At 43.2% G+C, this 24385-nt stretch overlaps 1 protein-coding gene across 1 annotated transcript in view; it reads left to right on the top strand.

The window, feature by feature from the left end:
• Positions 1-24385, top strand: part of PCNX1 (pecanex 1) — a 3150868-nt gene that overhangs the window by 2537050 nt on the left and 589433 nt on the right. The window contains exon 31 of the mRNA XM_044073489.1: positions 8747-9021. Within this exon, the coding sequence (XP_043929424.1) occupies positions 8747-9021 (275 nt within the window). The remainder of the gene's footprint in view (positions 1-8746; positions 9022-24385) is intronic.

The raw sequence follows: 24385 nt of genomic DNA, 5'->3' as shown, positions 1-24385 counted from the left end.
AGCATCTATGACAAATGTCACTCCCCGAGTGGGCATGTCCATCCCTCCCTGCCAGCACCTCAGATCCCCGACCCACTAATTGAAGCTGGATCACGTGAGCTGTAGTTAGGACTCTATCCCTGTATGCCAGTGGCGCTGATTGTAAGATCCTTCAGATCTTTTTTCAGAGAAGACTCCTGCTTAATTATTGGAGGTTGTAGCATGTGGCAGAATTTCTGACACCATTTGAACATGAACCTACTGCTTTGCCTGTTCAGCCACTGAGCTTCATTAGAGAGATATTTAAGATACTGGATATTGGCAGGAATCTCATCAACTTAGGCTGCTTGCCTACAAGACTGAGTGGAAAAATGTTCTTAATTCAAGTGGCAAGAGGTCATTTTTCTGTTCAGTCTTTGTCACTAAGTTTGTGTAATATGTCTTTGCTGTCTTTATGAAGTTTTATATTTCCCTGTCGTCATGGTGCATGTTTGAGCCATTTCATATCTCACAATGGAAAGTATGCCTTTGACCCAGGGCATTGTGATGAAACAGTTTCCGAAGAAATATCTTCATTACCAGTGTCCATTGAGGAATTTATATACACCTTTAGACCTAAACTTCTTGAACGTCATGTTCTCTACACCTAAACTTGTGTGTTATAGAAGTCTGGTAGGAATTCATGCTCCATGCTTTTCCATGCAAAATACCTTGCCCTGTCTTTCGAAAAGACTGCTTTTTTTTAAATCAGTCTTCATTTTCTTCCAAAAGTGTATTCATAGCTGTCTTTTGGAAGCTCTTTCACCCACTACTTCGATTTTTTAATCTGGTTGTTGAAAACATAGGCAGATGTGTCCTCTACAACTTAGATGTAGTTTACATTTTGGCCTTTCCCCATGGTGTCCAGGAAACTGGCAGATAGACCAGTTTGTCAATTCCTTTGCTCATTTCATAAAGAATTCTGTAGTTACCTATCCTACTGTGCTCAAATGGATTAACATTTGTTTCTAATTTTTGATCTGATGTTGTCACCATCATTCCTCCTTAACCTGTGGGTCTTGGATCCGACTCTGCCATCTTCCAAGCTGAGGAATCAAAGCTTGAGCTCCTCCCATCCTACCCATAATGGCTTATTCCCCCAGTCAACGTTGCATCTCGTTTACTGCTCATAGAATGTGCTTGAGGTTGTCGTAGCTACTCCAGTTTAGAAAGTTTTTCTTCATGAGTGAGTCTTAATTTCTACCTTGTAGCTTCCTTCTGTCACTTTCTCTCCTACCCAGTCTTGCATTTTGCTTTTTTCTCTCCATTCTTTACTGCTATTTGTAACCGGGTTTTCTGTCTGACTTAGCTTTTCTGCCCTTCCTATACTCTTTCTTTCCATCAAAAAAAAAAAAAAAAAAAGTTTCCTTTCTCTTTCTCTCCACCTTTCACTATGGAGTCCAAGTCCAATCCTAAATCAGACAAACCTTTAGATTTCAAAAAATACACTTTCTCTGGGACAAGATCCTGTTGTGTGATGTTCACAGGGAGTGCGTTTACTGTCTTGGGCCCTCACACTTGGACAGCTCCTGCCTTATTTGTTCTGCGTTCCATCCATGTTCCGTAGTGGATCGGTGGAACAAGCTTATCCTTAAGGGATTGCTTCCCTCTACCTCCTCTCCTGCTGTTCCTTCCACCTTAGGGGCTCACCCCCCTTCCAGGAAATATAAGGAGACCTAGTAAGCCAGGAAATGCTCCCAGAATCAGTGGTCTTCCACCATGTTGGAGCCAGTGAAGAAAGCACCGAAAACATCAGATCTGACTTCCGCAGGGCCAGCTCTGTTGTCTCCAACCTGTCCTCCTCCTTGGGCTCCACTGGCCAGTTCAGAGGAGAGTACTTTAGCTCAGAGGTCTTTCTACAGGGAGGTCTCTCCTAAGGACAACAACTTGGATGGTTTGTCAGAAGAGACTGACACTACAGAAGGGTCAGCTGAAAGGCACTTATAAAGCGATTTGCACTCCACGGGCACCTTGTCCAACCTATCAGTGAGCCCCTGAGGTGGAAGGATTAGCAGGAGAGAAGGTAGAGGGAAGCAAGCCCTTAAGGATAAGCTTGTTCCGGCGATCCACTAGGGAACACGGATGGAAGGCAGAACAAATAAGGCAGGAGCTGTCAAAGTCTGAGGGCCCGAGACAGTAAACACACTCCCTGTGGACATACAGTCCTCCCTCAACCACTTCTTCCACCACGTCTTCAATTAGTCTATCCGAAAAAACGATGTGGATAGATTGATGAGGCAGTTTCTTCATGCACAGACCCAGATGGGAGTTTTGCCAGCTCCGTCCCCCGCCAGATCCAAGAGCAAAATCTCCCTGTTCCATCCTGTTGCTCCTTCTCCATTTCACCCTTCAGTTTTGAAGTCTGCTGGTGCTTTGGTTCTGAGAACCGAGATGTCTGAGCCAGTAATGGTCATCTCTTTATATCTCCTACAACTTCCCTGATGCGCATGGCCCCAACTGCATTGGTGCTTAGTGTGTCTTGGAGACTGACCCTCGACATTGAGTCCTTGGGGGGGGGGGGTTACGTCGACTCTGAAGTTTTCAGAGCTTTCGCTTCCCCTTCAGAGCCTCAGCTTTCGGTAGCTCTACTCCGATTCCCCTTTTGGAGCAGAGGGCTCCAAGTGCACAGGGGATGTCCATTCTGTTTGCTTCAGCTCTGGAGGGACGACCCTCGAGTACTTCAAGCCTCTCTGCATTCAGAGTGGTGGAGAGAGTCCTCCCCCATCCCAGGAGAACCTCTGTTCTTCCTTCGGCACCACTCCCCACCCCCATGGATCTGGTATCGGACGTCTCTCCTCTACAATGGGGACAGCCAGCCCAGGAGAGTCTCCAGTCCATCCCTTCAGTGAAACCCCAATTTTCTTCTGACACCTCTCTGGACCATCCCACCGAGGAGGTCCACCGGAAAAGATGGTGTAAAAGGAGGCATTTGGATTCCCCCCAGGAATCCCTCACTAAGCTTTTGTGCCCAGCCCATCTACATCCCGGGTGCCCCCCCTGGAGATGTGCTGATTTAATTAGTAATCTACCAGGGTATGGAAGGAACTAGGCACTGTAGATCCCATCCTGAAAATGGCCAGCAAGATTCTTGGCGCATCTACTGACAAACCGCATTGGATTAAAGGGATCCCAGTCGATGCCATTGTGGTTATGGCAGCCACTAAGAAGGAGCTAACCCAGGAAAGCTCTTCTGTCCATCCCCCTAACAGGAAGTCTAGGGCTATGGACAGATTTGGTAAGAGAGTATACTCTTCATTCACTTTCGCCTTACGAGCATTAAACTACCTGTCTCATTTTACTAGACTGCAGAGAGACCTTGTCAAAGAACTCCGAGTCTACCCCAGAATCCATGTCTGCCGAAGATCAGAAGTCCTTTTCTTCCAGAATGGCCACTCTCCATTCCATAACTAATGCGTCCATGAAGTTGATCTCCCATGCTGCAGAGTGCACCTCTAGGGCAGCCAGTTTGAGCATTGCCAGCAGGTGCCATGCCTGGTTGTGGCTGTATGACTTCACAAGCATCATTCATCAATGCCCCTTTGATGGATCTTCCTTGTTTTGTCCAACAGTAAGAGAGAAACTCTCTTGTAATGAGAAAGATGGAAAGACCTGGTCTGCCATCGGGATCCATTTTTCTACCCCACAGAGGTCCTTTTCCAGGAACCAACATGGAGGAAAATAATTGTGATTCAAGAAATCTCAAGGTCCTTTTCAGGAATATCAGGAAGACTTTTCCCCAGATGCAGAGGGGTAACAGCTACAATGGAAGATGCCGCCCCATGGTAGAGGGGGTCCACAGAACAGAGTCTCGAGATTCCTTCTTGGACAGACCCTTCCAGTGCTCCTGAATGGTGGCCCTACTACCTTCCTCTGGAGGCAGTCAAGGGAACTTCTCTTTACACCCACAAGCCTGGGCAGCCATTATGAATGCTCAGTGGGTGCCAAGGATCGTATTCAGAGGATACTTCATTCCATTTTTGGAAAAACCCAAACCAAAGTCTTTCCTCCACCATGTCCCACCCAATCAGAGGGAGAAGGCAGCTCAAGAAATCGCAAAGCTGTTATAAAAGTGTCATCCAGGAAGTCCTTCCTAACCAGATAGGATCAGGCATTTACTCAAGATTTTTTAGTACCCGAAAAGACAGGAGACTTATTGCCGATCCTGGACTTGACATCCTTGAACAAATCAGTAAAGAATTCAAAATTCAGGGTGGTCACAGTCCAGTCCATTCTACCTCTTCTGAGAATGGAAGACTGGATGTGCTCAATAGACCTGAAGGATACGTACTACCACATCAAAATGGGCAGGTGCTCCAGACGCTACCTTCATTTCTGGCTGTGAGCTAGCCAGTACCAATTCAGATTGCTTCTATTCGGTCTCACCACAGCCCCCAGGGCGTTCACCAAATGCATAGTGGTTGTCGCAGCCTATAAGGATTCCACGTGTCTCCATATCTGGACAACTGGCTCCTAACTGCACCAACCAGGCATCTACTTGTCCAAGCCCAGGGATTAGTTGTTACAGCTAGCTCCCTCTCTAGGCATAATGATCAGTATTCAGAAATCCCAGTTGCAGCCAGTTCAAACCATAGACTTCATCAGAGCACATCTGTACACAATCTTAACAAGGGCCTACCTCACTCTGGACAGGATCAGAACTTTGTGATCTCATATCAAACAGATTCTAGCCACACCTGCCCCCATGGCGAATTTAGTACTGAAGGATTTGGGTTCTATGGCAGCCACGATAACTTTACCAACAGCCCGCCTACACATGAGAGTATTGCAATGGACTGTTGCAGTTCAGTGGTCATTACAAAGGCTCCCCTTAAACTTTCCGATCAAGCTTTCATGAGTATGCAAGGGACTCTCTACATTAGTGGCTTCATTCCCCAGATGTCATGCAGAAATGACCCTTTGTTCTCCCCCCTCCTAAAGCCACATTGACCACGGACGCTTCCCAGACAAGGGGGGCACTTCCTGGGTTGGACAGTCCAAGGCATGTGAACTCCTCAAGACACCAACTTGCATATTAGCATCCTGGAGATGAGAGCGGTCCTTCTAGCGTTGCAAGGTCTACACAGCTTTCTTTCTCTGGGAACAATTGCAGTACAATCAGACAATGTCAGTGGTCTGGTACATCAGTAAATGGATTGAATCAGATCTTACCTGTTGTGTGGAGAAGCAATGAGGGTGTGGCAATGGATGATCTCTGCCAACAACTTTGTTACAGCAACACACATTCCGGGGGAATCCAACATCCTGGCAGACAGGCGCAGCCAAGTTTTGAGGCCTCATGAGTGGTCCCTGAATCAGTCAGTGGCAAATGGGGTCAACCCTGCTGCGATTTATTTGCATCCCCCTTCAACAACAAATGCAGCAGTTTCTTTGCCGTGATGCTTCTACGGGGTTAGCCACCAAGGGACACTATGGCTCATGCTTGGCCCTCCGGTCTGCTTTACACATTCCCTCCACTTCCTTTAATTCTGAAATTTCTGCAGAAGCCATACAGGTTGAAGTGCAAAGTTATTCTCATTGCCCCCTTCTGGCCTCATGAAGTCTGGTTCACCTTTCTTTGGTCTCATCTAATTTCCCTGCTGTTGACTCTGGAATCCAGTTCCAGATCTGCTGTCTCAACCATCGGGGCACTCCCACCCAGATCTCCAAAGGATGACATTAACTGCATGGTTACTCCAATTCCGATGATGATTAGACACTCCAGGCTTTCATCCCCAGTCCGAAAAATCTCGATCTCCACTCATAAGTCCTCTACTAGGAAAATCTACAAGAACAAATGGAACAGATTTTCCCTATGGGCACAACAACAACAGATAAATCCTTTCACTGCACCCATTCTGAAAGTTTTGGATTTTTTGGCTTTTCGCTTCCAAAATGGAGCCGGCTATTCCACTGTAAAAGTACAGTTAGCAGCTATTTCCAGTTTTTATATTTGAGGAAAACTTGTCATCTCTGGCCTCATCTAAATTTTTGCAAAACATTTCTGAGAGGTACCTTTCTACTTCATCCCTCAATTAAAGACCCGATTCCTCCATGGGATCTAACCATGGTTTTACAAGCCCTAGTCCTTCCTCTCTTTGAACTTGTGGCTAAGGTAGACCTAAAGCTTCTGTCATGGAAGACAGCTTTTCTGGTGGCTGTCACCTCAACAAGAAGGGTTTCAGAACTACAAGCCCTTTTCTCTAAACCCCATTGCATAATCTTTCACAGAGATAGTTTCCCTATGTACCAACCCATCTTTCTTACCCAAAGTGGCTGTGGAAGATAATATAAATCAGTCTGTCAACCTTCCTGTTTTCCTTCCCAACTTCCAAAACAAAGGAGAGTATACTGTCCACCTTTTGGATGTTCACAGGCAATTACACTTTTACCTGGACAGGACTAAGTCTTGCAGGAAGTCAGAACAGCTGTTTGTATCTTTTTCTGATGTAAGGAAAGGGTGAACAGTCACTAAAACTACCCTTGCCAAATGGTTGAGATATTGTATTTCCTTTGTGTACTCTTCCAAGAACAGGCCATTACTAGGCAAAATTGAGGCTCATTCTACAAGGTCTGTGGCAACTTTTCAGGTCTTTTGGTCTTGAGTGTCTATTGATGACATATGTGCAACTGCAACTTGGTCAAGCTCCCAAACCTGTGTTGCTCACTACAAGTTGGACATTGCCTTTAGGAACAGAACTGCCTTGGCTCTGCAGTGCTCTGTAGTATCCTTCCGTGAGGGCCGCCATAGAATTACTGTAACTGGGGACTGTGTCCCACAGGTTGCGGAGGAATGACAGTGACAACATCAGATAAAGAAGTTATGTTCTTACAGTAACGTTCCATCTGTGTTGTCACTGCATTCCTTCTCAACCCTCCTTCCCTCCTACCCCTTGTCCATGACTATTAGAGACCTGTTGGATGACTTCATGGAAACCACAGTTCCTGGTTGAGCTCCTGATTTTATATTCTCTGGTATTTATTAGACTATCTTTCTCTGTTAGATTGATTGTGTTGGTATAGGGTTACTGCAAACTCAAGCTGAAGTTGACTGGATGAATGAAACATTATGGGTAGGATGGGAGGAGCTCAAGCATTGATTCCTCAGCTTGGAAGACAGCCAAATTGGATCCGAAACCCACAGGTTGAGGAGGAATGCAGTGACAACACAGATGGAACGTTATGGTAAGAACATAACTTCTTTTTTCCAGAAGGCACATTTGCCCTTGGCCACTTTGGTAACAGCATTTTTGGATTGAGGGTGGTTACATTGGGAAAGCTCTAATCAACCTTTTTTGTAAATCTCACTCTCCACACTTCATTCATTCTTTCTGGCTGCCCCGGTGAGTGTAGCCATTGCTGGGTATTCTGCTCTGCCTTCCTCCCCCACTCTGGATTTCTTTGAATGATCTAGGGCTGCTATGGCTCTTAAGGACATTCTGGGGGGGGGGGGGGGGGGCATTGATGACAACTGCTTCTGCTGCAGATGGGGATTGGGTGGTGGTGGTTATATTATGACCTACCCTTGTTTCCCTCCCCCCAACCCCTGCATTCATCAACATTGTCTGAAGGCTACTGTCCTTTGTGGATCACACCTTTCCTTAAGGAGCATATTCGGTAAATGAGTAAAGAAAATGACAGTAGTAGAGATGTATACTTTGACAGTATGTTTGGTAAGGCTGTATTTTGCAGTGACCAATGTAGCCATGCCACCGCGCGAGTATTGTTACAGTAAGCTGTCCTTCAGGACATCCTGCCCTGAAAATCTTCCTGCCTTTTCATGCTTCTTTCTTGCTTTGGGGGTGTTCTGTGGGATTCCTGCAAGTGTTTCACCCACTAGAGAGTGCCCTTCAGAGTGAGTTGTTACTGATATGCAGTTAGTACAGCCAATTAAGTCTACATAGTTTGACTGCCTCAGCTCGAGTTTATGCACTGTGTGATTCTGAGCAAGCCACATAAGTTGACAGTGCTCTGACGCAGTTGAGAAATTGGGCTTGGCTCCTCATGCTTAGTAGCTACCCATCAACATGTGAACCTATCAACTAGTCTTCAAGAAGGCATCTTCTACTCTCTGCACGATTCCCTCTCCTCCCTTTAGCCCACCCATTCCACTTTGTTTTGGATGTTCTAGCAGTTACATTATGGCAGCAGTGCTTCTTGTAAGTAAACTTTATAAATCTGTGACTTCCTTTGTGTTTTTTGCTATAGTTGCATCATACTTTAAGCTGTGGTCCAGATATAATGGTCTTAAAAGTTTGAATGCTCTTAGCTCTGAGACAGGAATGTCTTTCATCAGCCAAAAGGGTCATACACTGGCTAAGGATTGGGAGTACAAGATTTTAAGAAATGACTTGTGAAACAGCACAAGTAGGATGTAATCATCAGTACTACTTATTGCAGCAGACTTCCTCAAAGATTAACTCATGTGCTGAATGCTTGCATTGTCTGTTTTGACTCAGTCATACAATCTTTCTGCATTTAGTAAACATGATCTCCCAGGGTGGCACAGAGTCACTTTGAGGGCTACAGTCCTCTCTTTATATCAAACAGTAAGCTTTGAGCCTTTTTATGCCATGGCACTGTGCAACTCAGGGCAGATAATACCATGTGCTGACTAAATCAATTCCAGTTAACTTGTGTTTGCTGTTTACCTTGGGACTACCCTGTAAAAGATACTCTGGATCATGGGGATCTTCCAGCTTAACAAAATGCAACTGTCTTTTCTCTGCAGGTGAACAAGGAATGTGTTCGTGGTCTGTGGGCTGGCCAGCAACAAGAGTTGGTTTTCTTACGAAATCGCAATCCAGAGAGGGGTAGCATACAAAATGCCAAGCAGGCTTTAAGAAACATGATCAATTCATCGTGTGACCAGCCTATAGGCTACCCTATTTATGTTTCACCCCTCACCACCTCATACTGTGATACACATGAACAACTTAGAGACATCTTGGGTGGACCAATCAGCCTGGCAAACATTCGTAACTTCATTGTGTCCACCTGGCACAGGTAAGCAATGAAAAGTTTGATGCCGTAATGAATGCCCTACAGTAGAATGGGTTGGCTTATTCATGCTGCATTAGAATGGATGAATAAAATGAATGATTATTGGTATTGCTTTTTGAAACATATATGTTGGAAGGATGGAATGTTTACATTTCCTGGGAATAGATGACACAAGTTTGTTCATCAAGAAAATAAGTTCTGTAATGTAATTCATTATTTAGGCAGATATATAATAAATGATGCAGTGGAAGTAGGAGTACAGAGGCAATGGAGAAGAATAAGGATGGCAGTAAGGAGGAAAAGGGAAGCTGTGGCTAATGAAAGGTGTTGATATCCTACATGCTAGGAGCCTATCAAAATGAGGTTTACCCATGGAAAGTCAGACTTGGAGATTTAGCTATAACAGAGCAAAATAGAAAATGGAATGTGGTGCTCCTTAGTCATAGAAAAGAAAGGGATTGCAGAGTACAAAGTAGTATATGTTTGAATGGTGTATACCTACTGTGGAAGAAGTTAATGCTAAATGAAGGACGGGCAATGGAAGCCAGAAGAGTTGTAATAGTGTTGGTATGCGTAATTCCAGATGCAGGAAGGAAGGATGATAGGTTCGATGCATGAAGAGAAGAGCAGATAAATGTGCAAAAGAACCATCCTCACTGGACATCCTGATTTTCCAGGAGTGAAATGGAGGTATCCAGATGTGGGATTGAGTAAGCAGAAAGGTAAATCACAAGCTCTGATGAATGTAGATTTGAAAAGAATGAGACACACACCCCCCCCCCCTCCACACACACACACACACACGAAGGTAAACATCCTTGATGTAGTCTACACCGTCCCATAATAGATAGAGGTAATAAGGCTGATGAACATTAGTGATAATGCTACAGTACTGTCAGCAGTAACTGAAGTAAGAGGAAGCACAACAGGCACACGGATCAGAGACTATAAGAGGGGAAAGCTGAGACCTGGAAGACACAGCAAGATTTTATGTGGAAGGATAATCTTTGAAGTAGCTGTGTAGGGTTTTAAGTGGAAAAGAAAAAAGGAAAATGATCTTATTACAGGAGGAAGGAAATTTAAGATAAGACAGCTAATCCAGCTAAAGATGGAGGTAGGTGTTTATAAGTGAAAACCACCTCCGTAAACAGCACAATTGAGGGTTATGCTACTCAGCGCCAGGAGTTTAAATCTCAAAATGCACGCGCTCGAAGCACTCCTCAGTATGGAGAAGGTCGACATCTGTGCAGTAACTGAAACCTGTTTCAAGGCTCCAGCGAGCACCCCAGCACTACCGGGCTACAACTCATACCACATATTTCAGCCACAGAACACGGACCGAAACACAAAAGGAGGGGGGTGTATCCATATTCATCAGGGATACCTACACCTCAAGAGGTATCATGCTGAGCCACTAACTTGGCGATCATCCATGTGCAACTAACATCGGGCAAATCTGCAATGCAAATTGTGGCCTGCTACAGTTCACCCTCCATGACCCAGGACCACCACTCCACCTTTCTGGAGACACTGGAAAACATGAAGGTCCTACCAAAACACCCTGATATTGGGCGATTTCAATTACCCTACCATTCACTGGGAAAACTACTCGAGTACAAATTTCCAGGCCCAGCTCTTCCTGGAATTCATCAACTCAAATGCCCTGGATCAGCTGGTAAACTCCCCTACCAAAGGTGAAAACATATTGGACCTGGTCATCACCAACATGGGAGACAGGTGTTCCACACCGGAGGTCAACCCGTCATTGGTTAGATCACACCATAAACTAATCACTCTGGATGTCCACGCCCCACCACCACCCCCAACTAAGGAAACCACAGTAAAAAAACTTCTAAAGCAAACTTCACCTTACTTAAGACAGAGGTGGTAAGTTTCACAGCCCCCATGCTAAAGGATAATGCTGCCCAAGATGCAGAAGCCTTTACAAATGCACTCTATGAGCACCTACAAGGATGCATGGATGGTGCCATCCCTATCAAAACCAAGACTCACTCCTCTAAGAGAAGGAATCTCGTTTGGTGGACCCCTGCAATAAACAAAGCTATACAATAGAAGGAGGAAACTAGTTCAGACAAAAAGCAAATCCCAAAAAGTAGACATCCCTGATCAGTATCAGTAAGAAACTGAGGTCCCTCATGAAATCATCCAAGGCTAACTTCGAAATAAAAATAGCCAAGGATTCAAAAGATAACCACAAAGCCTTCTTTAGCTATGTTAAGAATTTAAGTGGCAACTCGCAGATATGCACTGAACTAGTGCAAAATAGCACAAAATATACTGAACCTACTGATATTACCAACATCCTGGCAGATAGATTCAGTGCAAACTTCATCCCCCTCTCACCTCCAAAAGGGCCCACAACAATACCGGAAAAGTGTAGTGTCCCAAAAATCACAGACGCTCAGGTGAAAATAGCCCTTTCAAAAGCCAAAAACACAGCATCAGTGGGACCAGATGGTGTCCCAGGCTACATCTTGCACGAACTACAGTACAAACTATAACCCCCCACCTAAACATGCTGTTCAACTTCAGCCTCTCCACAGGCTATGTGCCCATAGAATGGCGCACAGCAACGGTTATTCCTCTCCACAAAGGAGGGGCTGCAACTGACCCTGGTAACTATCGCCCCATAAGCCTGACTAGCCTGGTCTGCAAGGCTATGGAGAGCATCATCATGGAACTCATTAACAAAGACATTGAGAACCTCCAAACACTTGACCCGACCCAGTTCGGCTTTAAGGGCAGATAATGCCTACTAAACCTGGTTGACTTCTTCGAGACAGTCACCAAGGCCATAGACGAGGGAAAGGTGGTTCACACAGCCTACCTTGACCTCGCCCAAGGCTTTCGACACCATTCCCCACTCGGGTATTACAGAAAAACTCACCAGCCTGAACATAAACCCCTATGTCTTGAAATGGGTTGCCAACTAGCTTACAGACAGAACTCACACGGTAAGAACAGCGGGCTCCAGGTCCGACTCCAAACCAGTCACAAGTGTCCTACAAGGCTCGGTCCTGGGACCCCTACTGTTCGGCATATACTTCTCAGAAGTACAGGCAAGCACAGGAAGACTATGGCTAACCATGTTCTCCGATGACTGCAAACTGGGAGCCATAATTGACTCTCCGGCTGACACTGACATCCTCCAAAAGGGCCTTACTGAGACAGACACCTGGTGTCAAAGTCATGGCTTCAAGCTAAATGCCAAAAAATGCATAGTCATCCCGTTTGAGAAAAACAAAACACCCATGAATTACCACATAGGTGGCAGCCCCCTTAATACAGAAGAGGTAATAAGAGATCTGGGGACCCAGGTAGATAGTAATCTCTCCTTTGACAATCATATTGCCAAAGTAGTTAGGAAATCCTTCTATGTGGCCCATCTAATTGCTAAAGGGTTCTCATCGAGAAATAGAGGTTCTAGTGGCCCTCTACTCTTCACTCATTAGACCCATCATAGAGTACAGTGCCCCATTTGGGATGTACCTCACTAAACACTTCCAGCAGCTGGAAAGACCACAAAAGTACCTCACCAAGAGGATTACTGGTCTCAAACATATGTCCTATGCAGCCCGACTGAAAAAACTCCAGCTGTACACAGTGGCATATCGCTTCCTCAGAGGTGATCTCTGTCTGACTTACAAAGCCATGTCCAACTCCGAATTGATGGACATGCTCCACCTAAAGAAGTCCAACTCACTGCGAGCCACGCGCTCTAGTGAGCTAAACCTCGCCACAACAATAAATAGAACATGCTGGAGGGATAGATTCCTGTCACAGAGACTCCCCATGCTTTGGAACAAAATTCCAAATTACATCAGGCAGAGCCTCTCACTAACACTCTTCAAGAGAAACCTTGACGAGCGGATGGGTAACAGAAAATACACCCCTGGGATCACTTCATTGGCTTTGCTTGACAGAGGATCAGTTAATAAATGGGGTGGCGAAAGCCAACACACTGTGGCTAGGCTTATAAATGCCCTCAGGCAGATAGCCTAGTTACCTACCTATGAACCTAAAAGAGGAAGCTGTCTTAGAGAAGGAAAAGGACTGTTAGGTAACCATAGGAAAAAAGTTAAAGGAATTCTACTAAACTGCAATGACCCTCGCAAAGGAAAGGATTGGAAAAACTGATAAAATATATCTTCTGTAAAGAAGGTGAGTCAACAAATTTCCAAAATGGAACTTTTCCCCTCTGATCTTTAGATCAGCCTTCCTTTGGATAAAACTTCTGCCCAAAGCCATCTACCATTGTAGTGACATCCATATAAAGGGGTGTGTCCTTCTGACTTTGCACTGCTTTTAATGAAGGAATGACTTCAAACACAACAGTAAATTTGATTTATCAACCATTTTTATTGTTTAGCAAAAGTAAACGCTTTATTCTATTTTGAAATTTCTTCAGTAGTGTTACCTTTAGAATTTGTCACTAAATTTTATTTTAAATGTTTGCCTTATTTCAGAAATGCTATCATTGTCAGGAAATTGACATTACAGGTGTGTTTTCTGGTGGACCTTTAACCAGTTAGCCAGTATTTTGTGATGTCTTTAGTAACCAGTATTGTCTAGTCCTCTGCTTTAAGACTGTCTAGAACTACCAGGAGAAAAGAGAGAAGGGGGAAGCTTCCTTCTCACATAGGAGAAGCAGCACAGGTAGTGATCATCTTCTTTGGTGTATGACACCTGTCTGAGTTTGTCCTCTGTTATGCAGCTTAGTCACACTCAGGAGAATATTCCCCTTATGGATACTACATTGCATCAGCTTTTAACATAACTTATCTCATGGCAGTGTATTGGAAGGTGGCTTGCCTGCCATAATCATGCTGTACTGTTTCAGAAGTTTTGACATTGTTTCTTGGAACCTGTTAACTATCATGTTTGCATCCCTTGATGCATTGGTCCTTCCGTCAGCCTTCACATTTGGAACAACTGACTGCTTTCATCCTTTTTAATTTCTCCAAATATTTTGGATTTCTAATGCCGTGACGGGAATGGACCCCATTCCTAAGTCAAATTACAGTTAAAGTTCATGAAATTAGCATTGTTTCAATCTTTGATGTCAGCCAAAAGTGCTTTTCGCAGCATCCAGAATGTGCCCAGTAATGACCCCTCCTGCAATTTGGATTGGGTTACATGGATTGGAAACATATCTAAATATGAATCTAGATTTTTTTTTTTTTTTATAAGACCCGTTGCTCCTACTACTATTGGAACTGTCTGGGTATCTTTCTCCCACATGCTGTTGTTTCTGCCTGCAGATCCTGATGTTTTATGACTGTGTCTCTCTCTGTACACAACACACTGTACTTACTGGGTGTGGCGATTTCAGTTATCAGTGCTACTTTTGTCTTCTTTTCATGGACCACTGTATCTGGTTTCTAGCATCTATCTTTTAAACTGTTGGTAGTGGGTGAAATCCATGTGATATAAACTTCATCATTTTCTATGATGCTTTGTGGCTCATGTTTCCACTGTTTTTCAGCCACTTCAATAATGTTTGCACAATCCCCAGTGCCACAGTCTTACCACATTATTATGCCTTTCACTTATGCAGTCCTTCTGCCATTAGTATGTCACAACCAGCAACGAGGTGTGCGACGGTTTCCAATTCTGTTTTACAAAACCTACATTTGTATGTTTTCCCTACATGTTCAATGGACTTTGTAAACCAGCTTGTACATAGCCCACTATCTTGAGCTGCCAATATTAACCTTTCATTTCTTGGTTTGAATTTGCCTGTTGTTAACCATTCCTGCATTTGTTCCTGATCAACATGAGGTTCTTCCAGACGTTTTGTATAGTTGCAGCTATATTTATGCATTTTCCACATTTCTTGCCTTCTCATTTGATCCTTCACCTTACATTCTTTTGTTTTTTGGCACATTAAGTTGCTGCCTGCTTTTTATCTACTTCTGGTTTGATTTCCGTTCCTGCTTGACACCGCTATGCTTCTGCTAGATTAAGCAGAGAAGTCATCTTTGATTTATTCTCCTCATGTTTCAAAACTTTCACTACATCTGGGTCTTGTGAGGTTAGCAGATATGTATGGAGTCCCATGATTGCAGATCCATACATGTAATCAATTTCAAGGAGGCCCATCCCTCCTTCTTAACGGGGAATATATAATCTTAGTATACACTGATTTTTATAAATCATTTGGTGAGCATGAAGCACCCTTCTTGTTTTCTTGTCTAATCTATCCAACACGTTTTGGGCCAGTTAATCACTCCAGAACTGTATGTTAGGACAGGAAGAGCAAGTAGGTTTATAGCTTGGATTTTGTTCTGAGATGTCAACCCTGTTTTCAGGATTAATTTAAGCCTTCTAAAATATTTCTTACTAAGTTTTATTTGCATTTGTTCATGTTTTATTGTTGATCCTTTCATCAATTCCTCAAATATTTATACACTCCCTCCTGCTCAAGTTCTTTTATATCACATTCTTGTCCCAAACTGATGTTTTCCTGGTGCTGCAGTTTTCCTGCTTTAAAGGTTGCTTTTGCACATTTATCAAGACTAAGTGACATCCTTATATCATCTGAAAAAGTTTTGACAACCTGGAGTTGTGCTTTCAGTTCCATTTTGTTGTTTTCTAGGAGCCAAATTATAGCCATGGCCTAAGCTGTTAAAAAGACACCTTAATGGGTTAACAAGGGTGGCCACGGTGGTGCAGCAGTTAGCGTTGCCACCTCACAGCAAGAGGTTCTCTGGTTCGATCCTCTGCTTTCTGTGCAGAGTATGCATGTCCTCCCTGTGGTCGCGTGGGTTTCCTCCGGGTGCTCCAGTTTTCTCCCACATCCCAAAGACATGCTGTAGGTGGATTAGATACTCTAAATTAGCCCTAGGTGTGAGTGCATGCGTGTGTGTGCCTTCCCTGGAAGGCTGGGCGCTGGGCTGGCAACTCAACACCATAAAACTCTACTGCCAATCATGAGTGAACAGGTGATCCGCTGTGGTGACCCCTAAGCCAAAAGAAGAAGAATGGGTTAACAGCAAGGTAGAATAACAGCAGTGACAGAGAGTCACCCTGGAATACCCCCCTTTAATTCTTATCCCTGTGATAATAATTTGTCCTTTGTCATAGCTTAATTGCAAAGTGGTCTGCCACTGTTTCATGGGTACTGTAATGTAGTCGATCAGTGCAGGGTGTGTGTTATACATTTTTAAGCACTCTTTTATGCATGAATGTGGGATACTATCAAATGCTTTTTTTTTTAAAGTCGATCCATGCCATACTTTGATGTATCCCTTATGGATAGCCAAGTTATCAACAAGGCATTTTGCCCTTGGATGTTGTCTGCAACATTTGTCTAAACTGTACAGATATTCTGCAGGACTGTCGCATGTTGTTTTGATGATACTTCCAGTTTAGCTTCAGAGCTGTTGTCATTTTAAGGTCATCCTGTACCATTCCAAATCTTTGAAGCTCCTTGGCTCTGTTGACTAGACTGGTTGATAAGTAAAAAGTCCAGATTGTTCTGTATGCTTGTAATGTTCAAGGTTGCAGTACTGATTCTCAGGATTCCTGCCTGAAGAAGCCCAAAGGCTGGGATGACTTTTCAGAACTCTTCACCCTTTTCCCATCATGGTATTGGGGAATGTGTTCTTATCTGATATTGGAGCATTAGTTGTACAAAAGGACATAGGCTGGCATCATGTAAAGATCTTTCTTGTTGCAGTAAGATGAACAGTCTAAGCTTTAGTTGTGTGTTGTATCAATCCATCTGTTTAGCTTACTTCCAAAATTTCAGTAGTGCCCAGCTGGTGAAAAAATTCTTGTATTCTTTTTGCATCGTCTTAGGCTAATTGTTATTAGCGGATTCTTTTGGATGCATGCCTGTTTCTAAAAAGTTAGAACTAAGTTAGGGGAAAAATCTTATCCCCCATAAGGAATTTCATGGTTTAAGCTTTTTTTGTCTTGGTCCAGAGCACAACATCCCCAGTTGTCTGCAATGTGTAGCCTTTGATGAAAGGGTCTTGAAGTGCAGGACAGAATCTCTCCATAAGTCCTCATCTCTGAAGAGGGCATGTGGCTTGTCCCAGTCTACCATTTGTTGACTTCTTCCTATGACTTCCTGCCTAAGACGTATTCGGAAAAGCACCTGAGGGAATAGTGATTTTGAGAGGACAATTACACTAATTCAGTCAGTTATGCCTCCCTAAGTTTGCAGATGCCAGTGTATGCAAGGGATCATCAGAAACCCACTATCCAGTGTCAGGTTTTGCTAAAGCCAGTGGTCCTGCTTCTCTGTGGTTGCTACACTGTCAACCCAGAGCACATTATTGTGTGCTAAATCTATTTTAACATTGGTTAAGCTTCAAGTTCCAGTTCCTGTATTGTTTTCAGCAAAAGGGAGGGCAGCATCCCACTTTGTTCACAAGGAGATTGAAGAGGACCAAGTTGAGGTCTTGGGCATCTGCCCAGGACTCGAGCTCTAAGGCAGATCACAGTTTCAAACAACCACCTACAGTGCCCAAGCATAAGAGGATGTCAGCTAGATTACCTCTGCCTCGTCTAAGATATCTGTCTCTCTTCCCCCCCCTGCAGACTTTCCCTCAGGATCTTTAAATTGGCCAAGGATGTTGTGGAGTCTTAGAAGTCCAAACAGATGATCTGTGAAGCACTTTCAGTGTAAGGAGTACCCTTTGTGGAGAGTAAAAGGAAGCCATCTCTTCGGATGGATTCATGTACCTGAGATTCAGAGTTGGTTGAATTGGCCTTTGTTGACCAAGTGTCTTCCCTTTCTTATGTAGAGGTAGACACTGAGGACACCTTAATCTGTGCCTCAGCCCCAGAGGATAACTCAGACCCAGAGGATAACTCAGTTGGCAATGTCCTTTACAGAATAAAGGAAATGGTTATATGGTAGACCAAGAAATTTTCTTAGGCCCAGATTAAATATAGACATTTTCTGGGCCTGCATGAATGCAAACCTTTGTCCATTTCTCCAGTTTTGGAGCCAGTTGTCCATCCCTTTTCTCCTAGGAAGCAAGACCATTCCTGTAGGATCCATTACTCCCAAAAATACTTGCATGTGAAGCAACTACCTCAAACAGCAGTGGTGTTCATAGATTCTGGCAGGGGATCTTCAGTGGCTTTAACTGTAAGCCGTTCCCAATTAAAAGGAGTCTATAATCCTTGATGACATTGAGAAGACGACTTGCACCTCTGCTACTCTGGCCATTTTGAGCCCTTAACTACCTGAATTTCAGATGATGTTCATAATGTGATCACTGCTGCAGTAGACTTAGCTGTATTGGTTATATCCTACATTTAATATAACAGCTGGCCAGCTTCCAAAGCTTAAGAGCACTGTCCACATGCAAAGGCCATTGACAGCTTGAGCAGCACTGTAGAAAATCAGCAGTCTGGGCACCATGCCCTTCAGAGCTTTCCTGCCTCTGAATAGCACTCCTATTGGCTTTTGAGGATTGACAACCAGCTAGCATTTCTCCATTGCTTGGGCTGATAAGTTCACTTTGTGGGGGAAAAAACTTTAGAAATCACTAATGTGATTTTATGCTAGGAATTTTATGTTTCTTGGACTGTCCCATGACTTTGCAGTTACATATTGTGGTTCTTTTCTACTTCAGTGTCAAACTTGTTAGAAATATAGTTTGATTTAGCTTTTTTGTGAAGAAAACCATTTTAAGTTGTGTTCAGGGGGTGTATATGTTGTGCTTGTCACCGTGTTTTTTGACATAAACACTACTTTTTTTACACTTATCTTTTAACTGACTGTGTTGTCAGTATTACCCAGACTTCAGGCTTCATTCTCAGCTTTTCCATGAAACAAGTTATCAGTTTTTTAGTTCTTCCTTTCTCTGGCCCCAAAAAGAACATTTCCCAGCAGCTTTTGTTCTTTCAGCAGGTTGTGAATTTGCCTCAGCTGGAGATGGATGATTCTGCAGTGGTCATTTCTAGATCCTCAGACCACTCATCTTCCTTCTTTTCCTCTGGTAGTCCTTTTATCTGCCATGAATTGAGGGTTGTATGTCATCTACAGCTGTTGTAGTAACCTTAAGATCTTAGGATACATGGGAGTACCTCTCTGCTTCGACTGGGATGTCTGTCCCAGGGTGATGTCCGACAGGAGGAGTCTGCTCCTGTCGAAATTCCTGTTAAAGAAACAAAGTTAAACATTTGTCTTTCCCATCTCAGTTACTTTTGTCAGGGATGATTTATTGCCATTAGCTCAGTGCTTAGTTCTGGCTCTTGACCCCAATTATTCTTGTTTTAGAGATTAAAAGAAAAAGAAATTCCTCTTTTGCTGAGGTTTCCCGGTGTGAACAGCAAAATTAATGTGAGGTTTCATTTTTGTTTTTTTTCTCTTTGGGTGACTGATTCTGATTCAGATTCAGATTAAGGTGTTTCTTCTGATTGTCCCTTGCAAGAAATTTCTTTTTCTGAAACCATAGGTTCATAGGTTCATACTAGGCTACTTGCGAGCCATTTTGATCCTAGCCAATTATCCCTTGTGAGACTCGAACCCTGTACCTTGTGTTTGTAAGGCAAACACCTTAACCAATAGGCCACCCTCCCAACCCCATGTCTAGGATGAACTGATTGTTTCAGTGGGAACATAATGATATTAACAGTATCTTTGAAAAATGATTAATTTGAAATGGAATTTCCCGAACCCACTCCTGTTTTTCCTCTTCCAGCTTTTAAGGGCATTTTATTACAGCATGTAACGTGCCTGACAGGTAGCCTGCAGTCCCCAAGAAGTTACACCATTTTACAGATTTTTATTTTCTAATCCCAGACCTGACTCTGCAGTGATCACTTTGTAAGTGCTGCTGCTGCTGCAGACAAATATTTGGCAAGTGATAATCTTTCCCCCCCCCTGATAAGGGTGGGAATATTTTTGATATATATAGTAGGAAAAGTGTGTACTTCTGCCACACTTGTTTTTAGAATTCTTAATTGTCACGCTTACATGTTGAGACTGTGAGGAACATTATAGCACCTTTCCTTTTTCTGGGGAGAAATCTTCTCTGAATGCATTTATTGTTTCTGTGTCTCGAATGACCAAACATTCTTTGAAGTGTGCTTATTACTGAACTGATGCCATCTCATTAGTTAACATTCTCAAAATTTACCTGAGGATATAAAAGCTGAAATTTTGAATTACTGTCTGCTGTTGAAGGTTCTGAAATGATGACAGAGGAAAAATGATTAAAACAAATAAACAGACCTAGCAGAATTTTATCAAGCAGATATTAAAAAAGAATGATGAGAGGGTTCCATAATGCAATGAGGAGCTTATCAGAAATCAAGACATTCCAACCAGTCTGAATGACTACCTTCAGATTATTTCATCCCCACCTCTTTCACACCCTGGAAATACTTTAAGTCTTTCCCAAAGTTTGGCTTTTTCTTTCTTTGGAAACAGACAGTGTATCGTTCAGAGAAGTAGATTCCAAAAAAGTGCAACCCCAGCACCGAGCCTTGAGGGGCTCTAGTGTTTGGCCTCTTTATGAAGGTGGACTCCCCCTATCCTAACTTCTTGAGTCCTTTCTGTGAGACAGCTGGCTAGCCACATAGAAGTTTATACCTAATTTCATGAGTTTGTCTACAGTGCCTGAGTGTAGGATATTTTGTCAAATGGCTATGACTAAGTCAGGGTAGGCAGTATGTGTGTTTTGCCTTTGTCCATTGCTGTGGTGACCTTCTTGAAGAACTCCACCAGGCTGAGTAGGCATAAGCTGCCCTTGTCTGGGTTGGACTGTCTTATATTTGCAGACTTTTCTTTCAAAGTGTCCAGAGTCTCTGACCTACTTATCAATGTAGGATTCTAGGTGAACTTAGAAATCCCTCTCTCATTCCTTCTCAGATAGTGTTTCTGGGATGCCACCAGTATACATCTCTCATGAGGTCTTTTCCCCTTTAGGATAAGGTAGGTCTTTACAAGGAACAATTTGTGAAGTTCTCCAATCAGTGTCTGAATTCTGTCAGGGCATGTCCCATGATTCTAGGGTTCATTCGTTTTACGAGTCTCATGATTTCTCTGTCCAGACTTCACATAAGAAAGATTAAAATGTTTTCTTAGATCTGTGTGGACACAACAGCAGTACCCTTTGTTTTTTCAGATTCCAATGTTAGGATTTGTCAAAAGGAAGCTACTTTGAAGGGTACTCCAGTTATCTCTTAATCCAGGTCTCCTCTCTCTCTTACAGATCCTACTCAGCCTGTAAGACCAGATGCCTTAGACTTTGCTTGGGGTGGGCTGTTTCCAAAGAGAAGCAACTTCAATGTCTTTGGAACAAACAGAACAGATTGAAATACACAAAATCAAAGAAGTGATGGCATATAGAACTGCTCTCATATCCCTAAACCATCTTTGGACTCAAAGGCCTCTGTTAATAATTATTGACACCACCACAGTGATGATACATAAACAAGAGGAAACCCAATCATATCCTGTCTATAGACTATCTGTGGTAGCCTGGGACCTGCAACTCACCTCATTCTACTCTTTAGGCTATTTACATTCCATCAGAGCAAAACATTATTTGCAGACAAGCTGAGCAGGAACAGAACAGACACAAATGGAAATTGAACCTTGGCGTCTTCCTGGAATTGATCCAGCTGTGGGGAACTCCTAAAGTGGAGCTGTTTGCCTCTATTCACAACAGACCATTAGAAGTTCTGTTCTAGAATTCCTTGCACGCAGGCCTGGAAGACAGATGCTTTCTCATTCCCATGGATGGGAATGTTCTTGTATGCCTTTCCACTAATAACCAGGATCATTCTAAAGATTCAGAAGGGCTGTCAAAGGATAATCATGGTAACCCCATCAAAAATTTTAAAAGGGTTCTACATATTTAGAAAAAAAGGTAGCTTCTTGGGTAACTGTCTGCTGTGAATGGAGTGCATCAGGTCCCAGTCGGTTGAAGTGTTCCTACCTCACCTCCCCCTGAAAGGCTTGTAAAAGCATATAGGGTCATTACGGGAATAACAACAAGTACGGAAGACTTTCCCGACCACGGAACTTGTTTTAATAAGGTGTTCCTACCTCACCTCCCCCTGAAAGGCTTGTAAAAGCATATAGGGTCATTCCGGGAATAACAACAAGTACGGAAGACTTTCCCCACCACGGAACTTGTTTTAATAAGGTCAGTATCCACTTAAATACCTTGCTACCTGTAAACCTAACAAACTGGGTCCAAAAAAGCACTGGTGAATGTCCCCATAACTCGCACTTGTAATCTGTTTATGCCGATGAGCATTAGGTTGGAAGGGTTAGACTTTTCTGTAGCCTTCTTTCTTCCCCAGTTAAGGTAAAAACAGTGTGCTTTCTACTGTTCAGCAGGTGAACATAGTGTGCTCTGCACCTCCAAACAGTGGATTTCTCAATAAACTAAGTGAAACAAGCGTGCCACAAACGGGAATTGGAAAACAGGCTCTCTGCATTGTAAATTGAAAAGCAGGCAGGGAACTGTGTAGTTTTTAACAGTAGGGCCTAGGAACAGAGTATTGGGCATATAAAAAGAAACAAAAAAGCATGCTTGTAACTCATTTAACAGTAGGGCTTAGGAACAGAGTATTGGGCATATAAAAAGAAACAAAACAGCATGCTTGTAACTCATACCTGCACATGCTGCCTCTAGGCATCTGCTTTACTGGTTTAGTCCCACTCGCTTTGCTCGCTTTGTGCCCCACCCTGCCCCCATATCCCACCCGCCTTCGGTAGTACTATGTTTATAGTACCACTGGCACGCCCCCTTAATTAGCTAACCAACTACACATGCTTTTAGAACTCAGCAAACCCCTAGCACAATAATACACCCTCTATCCACCCCACTATCCATATTAACCCACCCATAGCTAGTCTATTCTTTCTAAACTTTTATCCACCACATACATTCAATACAGACCCTACCCTAGTAATTTGCTATGATTACAGGTAAAACACTAATGCTCCTACCCTTTGTATCCCTGCTATTCATTCTTTATCACCTAAGCTCCTATGAATATGTACAGCATCTTGAAATCCAATACCCAAACTCTCAGACACCAACCCAGCATTTAATAACTTTACCCACCACATAACCACCCCCTCTCCTAATTTGTCGCCCCCCCAACTACCATCACCCGAATAAATACCGCTACATTAGCTTAAAAACCAAAAGCTATGAAAAAATCATAAACAAATCTTTAAGATTCATAAGTAACTTAAAAATTAATCTTATGAAGGATGGAGCCATTCATCCCAACCCTGGCCCATCCACAGCAGTATACCCAAGCACACCATCTAACAACCCAATGTGTACTACCCAGATTGATAGACTTCCAACCTCATTTTTGGTCTGTCATCTCAACATCAGAAGCCTACACAACAAGATCCATAGCCTACATGGACTCTTAGCTGTTCACTCCCCTGATATCCTCTGCCTCACAGAAACCTGGCTAAAACCAATAACCAAAGATAATGAAATAACCCCCCCACAGTACAGCATGATTAGACTGGACCGTATCTCCAGGAAAGGTGGCGGGGGTAGCTGTACTTTACAAGTCTACTCTAACAATAACAATTGACATCCAACAGCCACCCCAGTTTGGCAATGCAGAAATTCTCATCACCAAACTAATAATAGACAAAAATAAATGCAGATACATTGTCTGCATTTATATTCCACCTGGCAAGAATGATAATACTCTTGAAAATATCTTACATTGTCTAGCTTCTAACTATCCTCAGGAAACCATTGTCTTGGGGGACTGTAACATTGACTGGAACACCTGTTCCTCTGAAACTCCCTCCACGTCTTTACTCAGATCATTGCCACCCCCACCAGATTTAGCAAAAATAGAGTCAAAGACAGTATACTTGATTGGATACTTATTAACAGCCACCCCCAAAAGTGCAAGTCGGGTACATTACCCGATGGTCTAAGTGATCACTGCCTTACTTATATTATTAGGCTCAAAGCCGACATTCCCAACCAGCCCACCTACAAAACTATAAGAAACGTCAGAAACTTTAACCTTGACAACTTCCAAAAAGAACTCAAAGCATGTAATTGGAATGTCTTGAAACGACTCCCATTACAAGAAGCAGTTGAGTACTTCAGAACCAGATTTCTGGCTATCCTTAACCACCGTGCTCCTACCTGTACCATCCGTGTAAAAGCCACAGTTGCACCATGGCTATCTAAAGAAACAAAAACCAAAATTAAACTAAGAAACGATGCCTGGGCCATATGGCATGTTACCAAAGCCCCTATGGACCAAGTAAGATACCAGCAGCTAAGGAACCAGGCCAAAAAATCTGTCATTCTAGACAAAAAAAAAATCACTACACCCTCCTACAACAAAAATATCAGCTAAAACCTCAAAA

Source organism: Protopterus annectens, chromosome 6.part0, assembly GCF_019279795.1.
Source record: "Protopterus annectens isolate FY-2018-M chromosome 6.part0, PAN1.0, whole genome shotgun sequence".
In the NCBI taxonomy this organism is placed as follows: Eukaryota; Metazoa; Chordata; order Ceratodontiformes; family Protopteridae; genus Protopterus; species Protopterus annectens.
The sequence above is the reverse complement of the archived record's forward strand: the minus strand, read 5'-3'. Positions and strand labels throughout refer to the sequence as shown.